Source organism: Sceloporus occidentalis, unplaced genomic scaffold (genome assembly GCF_023333645.1).
Source record: "Sceloporus occidentalis isolate IW3139 unplaced genomic scaffold, rSceOcc1.0.p SCAF_186, whole genome shotgun sequence".
Classification (NCBI taxonomy): domain Eukaryota; kingdom Metazoa; phylum Chordata; class Lepidosauria; order Squamata; family Phrynosomatidae; genus Sceloporus; species Sceloporus occidentalis.
In genome coordinates this window covers 6543-20564 of record NW_028317166.1, presented here as the reverse complement: position 1 = coordinate 20564, position 14022 = coordinate 6543, and the positions used below count along the sequence as shown (strand labels likewise).

Genomic DNA, 14022 nt, shown 5'->3' with positions numbered 1-14022 from the left:
TGCAACAATCATAGAGTACAGAGTAAACGACAAATACGATCCACGGTAACAAATAACCAATTACACCAAATCAAATACAGAAGAGGATCGAGGTATAACCGCACACCAGAGTCCGTGAACACCTGCGTCGGCAGAAAACAGGAACAGTAAGTCCGTGAAGCCAATGTGGTGCCAGCAAACGGAGAAACAGGAGAAACAAAAAAAAACTGGATAACAACACAAAAGAAAACTGGTCCCTCAATGCGGAGGTAAGACACCAAAAGGAAATAATGCAATCGGACAAAGGAAGAAAGGATGTACACACAATACATTTAATGGTCAGAAGACGGGGTGGGTGGAGTTGTCTGAGAATCCCTGCCAGGGGGCAACCGGGGAGGACGCCCATAACCTACAGCAAAGAAACGGGCTGATGTCACGAAAGACAACCAAGGGAGCCACTTGAGGCCATTTTTGTACTCCCGCCCCCGGGACGCAGCCACAAGCTCCTCCATTTGATAAGTGTAATTAACCCTGGAAAACCAGGCTTCCAGTGGGGGAGGTCCCGGCCTCTTCCAGAACCGCGGGATAACCGACTTAGCAGCCTGAAGCAGATGAATAGTTAAGGACCTCTTGCATGCACCGAAGGACAAGGGAGTATGGAGAAGCAACATAGATTCAGGAGAAGCAACAAAATCCGGATCAGACACATCTACAATTACCCTGGCCACAGCCCCCCAAAACGGACGGACATCCCCACACTCCCACCACAAGTGAAGAAAGGAGCCGTCCGCCTCACCACACCTCCAACACAGGGGGGAGACCTGCGGAAGGAAGCGGTTTAGCTCCAGTGGCACCCTATACCATCGGGACAACAACTTAAACGCACACTCCTGTACCTTAGACGAGATTACACTTTTGTGGGTGAGTAACATAATTTTCTCCCAATCAGCGTCAGTAAACTGGATGGAGAGATCCCTCTCCCAGAGACTAAGATAAAATGGCTTCGAGGTGCAATGAGCATCAATTAAAAGTGAATAGATGTGGGAGAGCAGGTGGGACGGCTCAGTAGACAGGACACATAACTGTTCAAAATTGGTGAGCTCCCTGGTAAGAGAGGCGTTCGGAAGGAGGGAGGAGATGTAATGTTTTAGCTGGTGGTGCAAGAATACCGTCCCGAAGGGGGGGTGGGCCTGACCAATCAGATCAGCAACAGGCTTAAACTCAGTGCCCTGTAAAAGGTGATAAACTCTAACAAGGTTCGTCGTCAGACGAGGGAAACACCCAGATATGCCCCGTCGGAGGTCAGCGGGTAGGACCGGATTATGGGTGAGCGGAAACAGGGGGCCCGGTGAGGTAGTAAGGAGACAACGGTTGGCGAGCCTACCCCAGACCCGGAGCGTAGCCGGAATCGTGGGATGGTTGTGCAACAGGAGCCGGCGAAATCGGTCCGGTAACCATGGCACTGCTGATATATGATGCGCCAAAAATGAATTTTCTAAAGGTACCCATAGCTTCGGAACCTCCAGCGACCACTCCACAACCCTGCGAAGATGTGAAGCCAACCAATACCACTCCACATTGGGAACCCCTAGACCCCCCCTATGTTTGGGTCTAACCAGATGATGGAACGATAGCCTAGGACAACGATCCCCCCAGATAAATTTACGGAAGGCCCTATTGCAAGCCTTAAAGTAAGCCCTGGGGAGAAAGATAGGCAGACACTGTAATAGATACAAAAACCTTGGAAGTACAGTCATTTTAATCACACCTATACGACCGAACCAAGAAATATGTGGCACAGCCCATCTACGAAGGTCGCTGAGCACCGAGGAAAGTAGGGCGTCAAAATTTAAAGACCGGAGAAGGGAGAGGTCCCCTGGGATCCAAAGGCCCAGATATTTGATAGCCGTGGGTTGCCAGCGAAAGGGAAAGGCCCGTACCAAATGGTCACGTAGAGGGGGTGGAACATTGATACCCAGAATCTCCGATTTCTGAAGGTTGATAGCATAATTAGAGAGATCCTTAAAAATTTTTAATTCCCTAACGATGTGTGGAAGCGAAGTGGACGGGTGAGTGACCATGCAGAGCATGTCATCGGCATATATTGCAAGCTTATGGGTATGATTGGCAATATGAAGGCCAGTGATGTCGACATTCCTCCTGAGTGCGGAAGCGAGCGGCTCCATCGCCAGTATAAACAGTAGTGGGGAAAGGGGGCAGCCCTGCCTAGTACCGTTGCGAATGCGGATGCGCGCAGACAGGGTGCCATTCACCTTAATTTGTGCGGAAGGGGAGGAATAGAGGGATCTAATAAGATTGAAGAAAGTCCCCCGGAGGCCAATCGAGGACAATGACTGGAAGAGGAAAGGCCAGGCGACTCTATCAAAAGCCTTTTCGGCATCCATAGAGATTAAAGCGAGAGGTATCTTATGTTCAGACGCGTAAGCTATCAGGTTCAACACCCTGATGGTGTTATCCCTAGCCTCTCTCCCGGGGACAAATCCGACCTGGTCCTTGTGAATTAAGGAGGGAATATATGGGCGTAGGCGTAGCGCCATAACCTTGGCCAACAATTTAAGGTCGGTATTAATCAAGGATATAGGCCGATAGTTGGAGCAATGATCAGCATCCTTACCGGGCTTGGGTATGACTACAATATGAGCAAGGTTAGACTGTGAGCAAGGTTAGACTGAGGAGCCGCCCCATCTTTTATCTAAATTGTACGCATTGTTGCTCTCCCCCGAGCCGGTCGCCAAGCCGTATTATTTTAGCCTGTGGGAGCGGGACTTGGCCTGCTCATTTGAACTGGAGGACTGGTCTCAGATCCTCTCTATCGTCCACAAGGGGTCGGTGTCTAGTCGAATGCAGGAGACGTCTTTTAAGATACTTACGAGATGGTACAGGGTTCCCCTAGACGTTCACAGATTCGCCCCTCGGGTCCCCCAACCTGTTGGAGGTGTAGTGCCCATCCCGGCTCCCTGTTGCATATTTGGTGGTCCTGCCCAGATATTAGACCCTTTTGGGATTCCGTCACGACGGTGATCCGTGAGGTGGCTGATCCCGATTTCCAGGCTTCTCCTGAGGCCATTCTGCTCCATCACACACAGACTTCTTTTTCTAGCTACAAGCGGTCCTTGACGTTTCATCTGATTAACGCGGCCAACGCGGTCCTCCCCCGCCACTGGAAATCAGTCTCCCCTCCCTCTTTTATGGCCTGGGTACATCAGGTCGAATTCACTTACCAAATGGAAGTTCTCATACGGTCAGCTAGGGGGGCAGGTCATACAGTTGAACTTAAGTGGTTTCACTGGAGGTCGTTCATCGCGTCCCTGGAACATCGCCCTTTACCTGTGTCCCTCTAGGGGTCAGCTACTACTCTCCTACTGGGTCTATCTTTGTATGTTCGTGCCTTTGGTTAACGTGACCTTGTAAGCGGAGCTACCTGCTGGACCCTGGGACAGACTTGTTTTATTCTGTTTTTTGTTTCCTTTTGTTTTACATATTTTATGGCACTGTATTATTGGGTACCGATTGGCCTATTGGCCTTTTTCTGTCCTCCCCCTTGGGGGTGGCTTTATTCTTGTAGGTACCTGATTTGCTCAACTATTGTTCTCAATGTCTCGTGTTTTCCTTGCCACTCCTACTCGTGTGCAGGCTCTGCCTATGCTGTATATGTAACTTGCTCTGCTGTTTTACTTATGTACTCGGTACCTTACCCCATGTATATGTTACCATATGTGCAATAAACTGGGAATTGAGAAAAAAAATGATGTAATGTTTATTATTGTGTATGTATTAAGTCTTTGCATGGCTGCGCGTATGCATTCAAACGTTGGTCTTCTGCGATAAAACAAGGTGCAAGCCAGAGCGTCAATGGCTGTGAACCAGTATTAAGATAAATAAAAGTGCATTTATTACAGAAGAAAACAAGTACGCATAACCAGCTAGAAAGGAATCTCCAGCTGTAGGATACTCACCAAGTTTAGTGGTCACAGACTCCAGATCAGCCAGAAAGCCTGGTATTTGATGCAGCTGCTCCTGCAGCTCTACCAAACTGGTCCTCTTTTTCTCCCAGTGAGCAGACAGCATCACAACTTCACTGTCTGCTAGCTGGAACACAACATAGGATATTAGACGGGATGAAACGACCATTACGGACAATTATGAAGTCCTGAGTACTATGTTCTACAGAGGCCAATTTAGTCAGGAAGCAAACTGCTGCTTCATACAAGACAAGTCAGGCTTTGGAAAGCAGATTATCTATAAATGTAATGCGTGATATCACATTTTAGAGACTACAAGTTAGCATCAATACCCAAGAGTTCACATGAATAAACCTTTTTGTTAAATACCAGGAATAGTAAAACACTTTCAGTAGCACACAAACCGGTACAATAACGTACTATTAAAAATAGCGAACAACTCCAATCTACATTAACTATTAGGTGCCAGTATGCAATTTCTGCCACCTACTTGATATTAAAGGAAATGCACTTCACCACACCACAGCTTTGGCTTCTACATATTTCTTCAATTTATCAGAGATATATAATGTGTTGAACACGAAGGGTGCTCTATGACTTGAAGCCACGCTTCTTTCTTCAACACTGCTTTATTGAGACCTTCTCACCAGTGTATAAACTTCTATAACTTTCTATAGGACATAGTATAAATGTTACGCAGCTCCTTATTTAATAGTGGCTGCTATTAAACTACAGGTGACATGCACTAGTGATGGTATGAGTGCTCCGATTTGAAAACAGAAGATTAGTTTCAAGCTAAAGCAGTGGAACATGACATGTCATATATACAGATAACGGAAGATGTTTAATTTGCGTGTTTTCTATATACAGAATATGCCAATAGGGTGTCAACTAGTACAATCACATCTAAGATGTGGTAGGATATATCCACTGGATTGAAGCACATATTTTTTTTTATATTTCATTGCTATTTCTAAAGTCACAATGCCTGTTTGAATTGCAATGAGAAGCATTACATGGGTAAGTCACAAAGAAAGAAGAATTTTTACCTCTCCAGCCTTAGCAGTTTCTCTGGTTCTTCTATGCAAGGTGGCCCAGTTATCTTCATAACTTTTACAGAAAAAGAGAAAAATAGGTCATCAAAAATTAGGAAAACAGTGCAACTGGTTTGACATTTAGGTTTATTGATAGAACAACTTTAAATTGTAAAATGATATTAAGTATCCTACGGACTCTGATGGAGTTCAAACAAGGTCTGCTAATACTGGGCGGTGACTTTAATATGCCCCCTGACCCCCGGATGGATACATCCTCGGGGGTTTCTTGTCTACCGCCATCTCAACTTCGGCGCTTTACCTCCATTCTTCGCAAATATCGATTGGTGGATTGTTGGAGGGCTTTTCATCCGGAAGGGAGGGACTATACATGCTATTCTGCTCCCCATCGATCGTACTCCAGGATAGATCTTCTCTTGATGGAGTATTGTCAGGTGGGTGTGCTGACTGGTTGCACCATTAACGCTGCTGAGCTTTCGGATCACTCGCCTGTTACGTTGAGCCTCCAGGCTCCACTTCACCGGCCCACCACCACATCCTGGCGTTTAAACGAGTCTTTGCTCTCGAACGCGGAGGTAATGAGTGACATTTCAGAGCAATTAAAGCACTATTTTTTGGAAAACACGACTGCGGAGGTGGGACCTTCTTCGGTTTGGGAGGCTCACAAATGCACGATTAGAGGGTTTCTTATAAGCAAAGCCTCTCATCTGAAATGCCTGAGAACTAGGGAGGTTTCGGACCTCTCTTCTCGCATTGCTGAGTTGGAGACCCTCCATAAACAGTCGTGCGATGAACAGGTTTATTTGGATCTGTTGGCCCATCGTAAGCGATTGAGCACTCTACTTAACTATAAAATCACGAGCTCCTTTTTACGCACCAAAGCCCACTACTATGAGTTTGGTAATAAGAGCGGCCGGATGCTTGCATAGGCTCTACGTGCAAGGCACCAGACGTTCTATGTTAGCAAGATTAAGACCCCCAGTGGCGTGACCTCCTGTTCTCCCATCGATATAGTCCCATCGGACTCTTTTTGTCGCTATTACCACTCCCTCTACAATCTCCCTGTGGACCCGGCGGTTCCCCGCAGGGAGTCCTTAATCAGAGCTTGACATCACAGTGGAGGAGTTGGAGGCTGCCATGAAGTCGATGGATTCAGGGAAGGCTCCGGGCCCGGATGGGCTTCCCCTCCGCTACTATAAAGTCTTCTGGGAGCACCTGCAGGCCCCCCTTCGCATCACTGCTCAATGAGGTGCGTGCCGGCACTCCCTTCCATCCTCACTCCCTCATGGCAACGATCACTGTGCTGCTCAAGGAGGGGAGGGATCCTTTGCTCTGTCAGAGCTACAGGCCTATCTCCCTCCTCAATACAGACCTGAAGCTCTTTGCAAAGGTGCTGGCTACCAGACTCCAGTCTGTGTTGGGCACTTAAATTCACCCTGATCAGTCCGGTTTTATGCTAGGCAGGGAGGGTCGTGATGGCACGTACAGGGCCTTGAACTCAATTCATTTGGCCCGGGCGACTGGTCAGAGGATTCTCCTTCTGTCCACGGACGCTGAGAAGGCCTTTGACCGGGTTGCATGGGACTACATGTTCCAGGTGTTGCGTGCGTATGGATTCGGCCACTCGTGGCTGCATTGGATCGCTGCTTTGTATTCGGCCCCCTCGGCGCGTCTCCGTTTAAATGGTGCCCTTACAGGCTCCTTCCCCATCCGTAATGGTACTAGTCAGGGGTGTCCCGCTGTCTCCGCTCTTGTTTGCCATATCCTTGGAACCATTTCTGCAGTCGATTCGGAACAATCCGGATATTCATGGTCTGAAATGTAATGACTCTTCGTATAAGGTGGCTGCTTATGCGGACGATTTACTTTTCACTCTAGCGCAACCCCGGATTTCTCTTCCAGTTCTTCGGGAAGAATTACAACAATACGGATCCCTCTCCAACTTTAAAATAAATACGGACAAGTCCGAAATCCTGGATGTCTCATTGACTCCGGATGAGGCAGGTGCAATCAAGGGGTTCTTTAACTACAGGTGGTGTCATAACAGCATTCGGTACTTGGGGACCTGGTGAAGATGAATGTGCTTCCTCTGCTTCTTTATCTTTTCCAGATGCTCCCTGTCCCCATTCCGAAGGAGTTCTTCTCTGAACTTCGATCGTTGATCACCAACTATGTCTGGCTGGGGAAACATCCGAGGATTCGCCAATCTGTTCTTATCAGGCCCAAAGAGAAGGGCGGGCTAGCTCTGCCTGACATCCGTGGTTACTATCGCGCGACTCACTTGTTACGGATGCTGGAATGGCGATTCAATCCACCCGCCAAATTATGGATAGTGCTAGAACAGGCCACCGCGTCGATCCCTCTGTCATCTAGTCTGGGTCTACGCCCTGGTGCTCTTCGAGTGTCGAGGACCGAGAATCCCTTTGTCCGAGCTACTGTGATGATCTGGAGGCAGAGGTGTGTGAGCGGGTCTCTAACCACTTATCCTTCCCCACTAACTCCTAAAGCAGACAACCCGGACTTTGTTCCGGGACAAGAGCGGGGATTCCTGGCGTCACTTGGGAGGCCCCCTGAAGTAACCTTTGCCGATCGAACGCGCACTCCCCGACGTTGAGCACTCTGCTGCGACGCTTCGATATGGTCAGGTTACTCGTTATGGGCTTTCCCTTCCGGGAAAACACCACCTTTCTAGAGACTTGACGCCCTTTGAGGCTCTGACCAGACACCAAATGCTACCCGGGGGGGGGGGGGGGGGATATCTATCCTCTACTGCCTGTTGCTCGCTGCTGATCTCGCGTTGCCGCCGACGTTTCAGGGTTACTGGGAGGAGGCCCTAGGCGAGCCTCTGACTGACCAACAATGGGACAAGGTGTGTGAGTTGGCGCATAAATGTTCGGTGGCCTCCAAGGTACAAGAAACGGCATATAAGCTGTTGACATTATGGTACAGGACACCAGTGTCACTCGGACGGCTTTTTCCAGGCGTTGACACCACTTGTTGGAGATGCGGTATAGAACCCGGTACATATTTGCACATATGGTGGGGTTGTGCTCAACTTCAACCATTCTGGCTTGGGGTGTTCCGCTGCATGGGTGAGGTGGTGGGTCAAACGATATCTCCGTCCCCGGGTCTTGGCCTTCTCCTTCATAGTGGGTCCTCCCGGGTCTCGTGAAGCGTACGGTTTTGCGACATCTTCTTAACGCAGCTCGATGCCCGATTCCATTGTTTTGGAAACGTACAGATGTCCCCACTTTGCGCTTATGGGTAACTAGGGTGGAGGAGATACGCGTGATGGAGGAGCTCCTGCAGGTCTCCTCTGACAGGATGGAGAGATACACAGGCACCTGGGCATGTTGGCTTTCCTTCCTCTCGTCCACCACTCTACGGGATCTTCTCGCGTTCCCTTGAACAACTCCATTGAGTGGGGGAGTTGACTGGCTCTCCCCCCCACCCACCACTGTTCCTTACCTTTCCTTCATCTTGTGTGTGTCCCCCCTCCTACACGTTCTTCGTTGCTTCCTCAACACTAGCTCTCTCTTTCCCCTCTTTTCTTCCCCACCCCTTTATGCTCTTCTCTCCATCTTTTCTTCCTCCTACCCCCCCTTTCCCCCCCCACTCTCTCTCTCCGCATCTTCTTTATATTCCAAAATGCAACGGTGCTCCGTTGGCTGGGTTTCGATTTCCAGCTATTGGACTCATTCACAGTAGCCAAGGTTTGTGGTGCTCCACGGCATGGAGTTTTTTCTACTTCTGTATCAGATTGCTGCACTCGCAATTATCATGCATATGTTAGACCGCCATGGTTTAATTTTGTGTGATTACATCTCCCCCTCCCCTTTCCCAGATTTTCTGTTACCCTTGCTCTGTTGAAAATGTCAATAAACAGTGATTTACCTAAATTGTAAAACGAAGCTGCTTGATTGTAAATTACCCGGAGGAGGGCTGTCCTTCTGTTTCTGTAATGCTAAAGTATTGCTTTGTGATGCACTACTTGTTTGCCCATTGTACAGCGAAGTAGAAAATGCCCAATATATATATACACACACACACATTAATGCTGTAAAGAAAAACTGAAATTACAGATCAAACTGGACATACAGTAATCTAGTATAGGTTACTACACAATTACAGGGGAAACATCAGAATTCCAAATGTGGAATAATTTATTTTAAAACTGCCAAACTTGGTGCGGAAGAAGTAGAGAAAAATAAAGCTTATTTTAGTTGGGAGGAAAAAAACCTAACAATTTTGGTTAACCATAGAAATTAAAAGCAAACATAGCTTTTACATTTGTTGTTCTACAGGGGAAGAAAAGGGTACCATGATATGGACAGGCTGTTATTAGGGGCGACTGAAATTGCTCAAAAGGATAAGGTAATATTTCGGCCCAAGAATAGTCATATAAACTTAATTCGGTTGTACGCGCTGTTGCCTTCCACATCCTCATATCTTGAAGGCGTAATAACCGGTTTTAAAAAGGGCCAGCTGTTTCCTTTTATTCTACTGAGCGTGCGCATTTGACAATGAAGGTAGTGGAAACTGCAAAACAACCACAGAAAAGGTGACAACAGGATGTCCAATAACTTCCAACGTTGGCCACTAGAATCATCACACACACTATCTGGGTTGACGCAAGCTTCATATAACAGGATGAGTTATTTTCCTAAAAATAATGCACAAACAAAAGGTGAAGACCAAGCTTAATCAGCATTATGATCAATCTGCCAATAAACCACCTACTGTTGTCTCAAACAGAGATTAGCGCTCAATCTTTCTTGACAATAATAAAGATGTATATGGCCGTATCAGGCCAAGGGAAACGGTATCTAAGAGGTCTCTACTCAAAGTGTCCTAGAAGCGGTCTTAGGGCAGCACCCAACATCAACATATCATTGGACCAGCAACTTGGTTTATACCGATCTAAAGCCAGCTCACTGATACATTTAGTGAAGACAAACCCAAATTGGGCCCTGAATTGTTATTGAACTGTTCAAGGAAGACATCAACATTTCACTGATAAATATGTGCTAGAGTTGCTGGTTCAGTTGAGCAAAAGAATTGTTTACTTGCTTGGGAGGGAGAGAGATATATATATATATATACACACCGTATTGGCTCGGATATAGGCCGCCCCCGTATATAGGCCGCACCCTAAAAGTTTGGTGCTTTTTTAAGCTATGCTGTCACTCTGCCCCCCCCCCCCCCCAACTTACCAGAGGAGACTCCCGGGTGTCTTACGGGGCCGGCGGGGGACATCTACGCAATACGCGTATACAACTTCCGGTGCCGGCACATCAGCTGAGTGCCGGCACCGGAAGTTGTATACGCGTATTGCGTAGATGTCCCCCGCCGGCCCCGCAAGACACCTGGGAGTCTGCTCTGGTAAGTCTTGGGGGCAGAGGTAAAACACATCGTGCGGACGGTCACCGGCTGCGGCGATGCGGGTAAACAACCTCCGCAGCCGGTGACCATCCGCACGATGCGCTTAGACAACCTCCCGTGCCGGCACCCCCCCCCGTGGAAAGTGCTGGCAGGGGAGGCTGTCTAAGCGTATTGGGGAGTAGGATGCAGGTCCCCTGCACCGCTGCGGGGGATCTGTATCCTAACCCTGCCCGGCGCTAGACCCCGAATATAGGCCGCACCCCCACTTTAAAGACTTAAAGTGGGGGGAAAAAGTGCGGCCTATATTCGAGCCAATACGGTATATTATATATAAATATATATATATATTGTAAAAAGCCCTGCATAAATTGTTGGTGCTATATAAAAGAGAAGTCAACTTGTCCTTTATTTTGACACCATTAGAATAAGATGTTAACAACCATAAGGCTCAGATGACCACACCGACATGCAAAACTTTAAATCTTAACCAACAATACATCAGTAATTTATTACTTTTTTGAGAAAACAGGTTAATCAGTTACCTGCTAAGGAGCTCAGAGCCTGCTGGAATCTTTGGTATCTGGTCAACTGGCCTGTTAAGAAAACACAAGGGACATCTGTAGTTTATTCGAGACACTTAAATGCACTGTAGTATTGAACATCATTAAAGGAACAGTCAAGTCCGCTATTAAAGGGATATTAATTAAAAATGCATATTAAAGTACCCCTCTGCAGTCTTCTAAAAAAAAAAAAAAAATCTAAGTACTTGATAGCATCAAGCAACAATTCTGAAAAAAATTATTTATTCTTCCACCCATGTTCCAATATTTCTTGCCACTGATTGGCTGTTTATGCTTTCAATCAGCGACAGGAAAGTGCTTCCATTGAAATCAATGTGAAGACTCTAAACATGTGCCCTGGACTCTAAACGGCTGCACACAGCTGGGGGGGGGGGGATAAATGAATATAAACAAAAACAAAAAAAAAAAAAAAAAAAACCACATGAAGAATGATCACATCACTGGTCTCCTAAATATATAAGGAGAATACTATCCTTCTCCGTTTATAGCATTTAATCCTTTTTAATTTAATCCCTCCTTTAGGAGGACAACAAAAAGTGACCACAAATGTCCCAATTTATTTATTTTAATATCCCTCATTTTTTTTTTTACATATGTTGGCACTGCAGTTTTCTACCATGAATTCTCAACTTCAAATCTACTGTAATTTTAACAAAGTAAATCTTTATAGATATATAAAATAAAATAAAAAAACGCAATTACAAGTAAAAAAAAGTATGTATATATATTAGTGCTGGAAAAGAGTTAGGAAGAGTAATATGAGAAGAAGAAGAAGAAAAAAAGTGTTAGTTGCTTGCATGTGCCATTAACTGATATTAAGTGGAAATGACAATTCCAGTCCAAAACCACAAATTTGCTGTCACACCGTAAAAACTAAGTTTAGGCCCCAAGTAACTGTAACCAAGCATGATTTGGAAATCAGGGTGGATTTAGTACATCACTGCTTGTCTGTTGATGTCATACCTGTGCTGTTTCTTAATCTTCACATCTCTTGACTTGTCCCCCAAACTTTTTAAGCTGGGGGGGGGGAAAAAAAAAGTTAAAAATATCTTATAAAAAGGAACAGATCATAGAAATGTTACCAATATAAAAGTTTTTACAGATACAGCGCTGCGGAATCTGCCGGCGCTTTATAAATAAATGTAATGTAATACCAGAAACTCAATACAGCAAAACAATCCTATGTATTTGGTCATATCATTCTTAGTGCCAAGATGGACAATTATTCCTCCCAAAAAAATTGAAAACGAATCTTCAATTCTTCCATGGTAAAAGTTGCAGTTGATTATTTAAGATGCTCTTACGAAAACAAAAAATATTCAATCACATGAACGAGGAAGATCTTGTGATTCTGATAAACTGTTGATTGAAGTCAATCTTATGTTTTAAAATAATTTCTCAAATTGTCTAACCGGCTGCCTGTAGCTCTTAATAATGAATTCAGAACAACACTTTACCAACCTGCCTCATAAAACAGGTTTGTTGCGGATTATAAATATATATATTTATTTTTTTTTACAGCCCTCTTTGTTTCTAACGAATTCACCATAACAAAAACATGGATGATACTTTTATACTTTTAGGAAGGAGAGGACTATAAACCAGGCTGCAATTTGGTTCAATAACTAAAAGTGGCAACATAACTGTTAATCTAGTAATCTGAACGTCTGGTTATGCTAATCAGAGACTAGTACTAGAGAATAATTACCAAATTGCCATTTAACCTTAGACTGACAATTACACCTGGCGGTATACGCAACTCATTCTTCATACACGCAGAAAGGAATATACCGGTATATGTTCTACATACTACAGGCATGTGTCGGATGGAACTGCAGCATCAGGTTATAGTCCAGTCCGATACATGCTGCCCAGCAGCATGTAAAACTCACATCTGCCATACACATTGAAAGCAGTATATATGTTCTACATAGTGCAGGGCATTTGTCAGCCAGAAATGCAGCACGAAGAACTTATGAGTGCCAGGTTAAAAAAAAAATTAAACACAAAACAGGCATAACATTCTGGCAAAAGTTTCAAAATACACGTGTCAGTTTTAGCAGGATAATAAAAAAGTTACACATTGGGTTTCAGATCACACTGCGAAGGACTTATTTTTGTGGAATAAGAAAGTGACAGCATTCAAAGGACATTGATTCAGAGTCATGTGACTCTCCTGCTCACTTTCCCCACTGTCACACACACACACACACACACACACACACACTGTAACAAAAACTTAAAAGCACGTTAAAGAACAGAGCAATAATATTAATACAGCCTATGGTACAGCGCTACGGAAAAAGATGGTGCTATATAAAACATTCCTTGCAAGCCAGGGGGACATGATGACAGCGAGGGGCTTTACCCGCTAGTGAGGTCCTGCTGCACATTGAGGAAACGCTCCCGCAAGTTCTCAAACATCTCGCAGGCACGAAACAAGCGCTTATTAGCCGGCAGCGCTCGCTATTTGCACAACCGCAACGCTTTATCGTCAATCACCGCGCTATGTGATGTTATGCAGCATTTCCTCAATTGAAGCCCCGCCCCGACCAATAGTACGTCAGGGTCACAAGGGGAGGGAGGAGCCGGAAAAAACCCACTACTTTTGTGACGCCCAACCAGACAATTCTTTTTATGGCAGCGACTCCTGTTTGCAGTGACAGCCTAATGCCGCTAGAGGGCAGCAGCTTCGTTAGGATTGGTAGCTGTAGAGGTTTGTTGTGCTTGTGGTGAGTTACGTTGGCTGTAGTTTATTTAAGGGGCGTTCTATAATCACTGCACTAATACATGTATTCTTTGCTTTACCGTGTTTATGTTTTTTTAGTTTAAGTATTCTTTATTTCTCTTTTTTCTTTTTTAAAAAGAAACAAATATAAATCACAATTACATAAGACAAAACATAAAACATTACTAACATATTGTTTAATACAAGGTTGATAGAGTAGTATAAAAAACTACCTTATGATTCGTCCAGATAAACCCACTAAAAATGAAACAACAAGAAAAGAAAAAAAAAATTGTTGGAGATAAGATGGTATT

The 14022-nt window shown here is 45.3% G+C and overlaps 1 protein-coding gene across 1 annotated transcript in view; it reads right to left on the bottom strand.

The window, feature by feature from the left end:
* Window positions 1-13404, bottom strand: part of LOC149278654 (dysbindin-like) — a 74428-nt gene extending 61024 nt beyond the window's left edge. Inside the window, exons 1-5 of the mRNA XM_089501898.1 lie at window positions 13349-13404; window positions 11944-11997; window positions 10942-10992; window positions 5012-5072; window positions 3957-4089 (exon numbers count right to left, since the gene is read on the bottom strand). Of these exons, the coding sequence (XP_089358024.1) occupies window positions 3957-4089; window positions 5012-5072; window positions 10942-10992; window positions 11944-11997; window positions 13349-13404 (355 nt within the window). The remainder of the gene's footprint in view (window positions 1-3956; window positions 4090-5011; window positions 5073-10941; window positions 10993-11943; window positions 11998-13348) is intronic.
* Window positions 13405-14022: the final 618 nt, after the last annotated feature.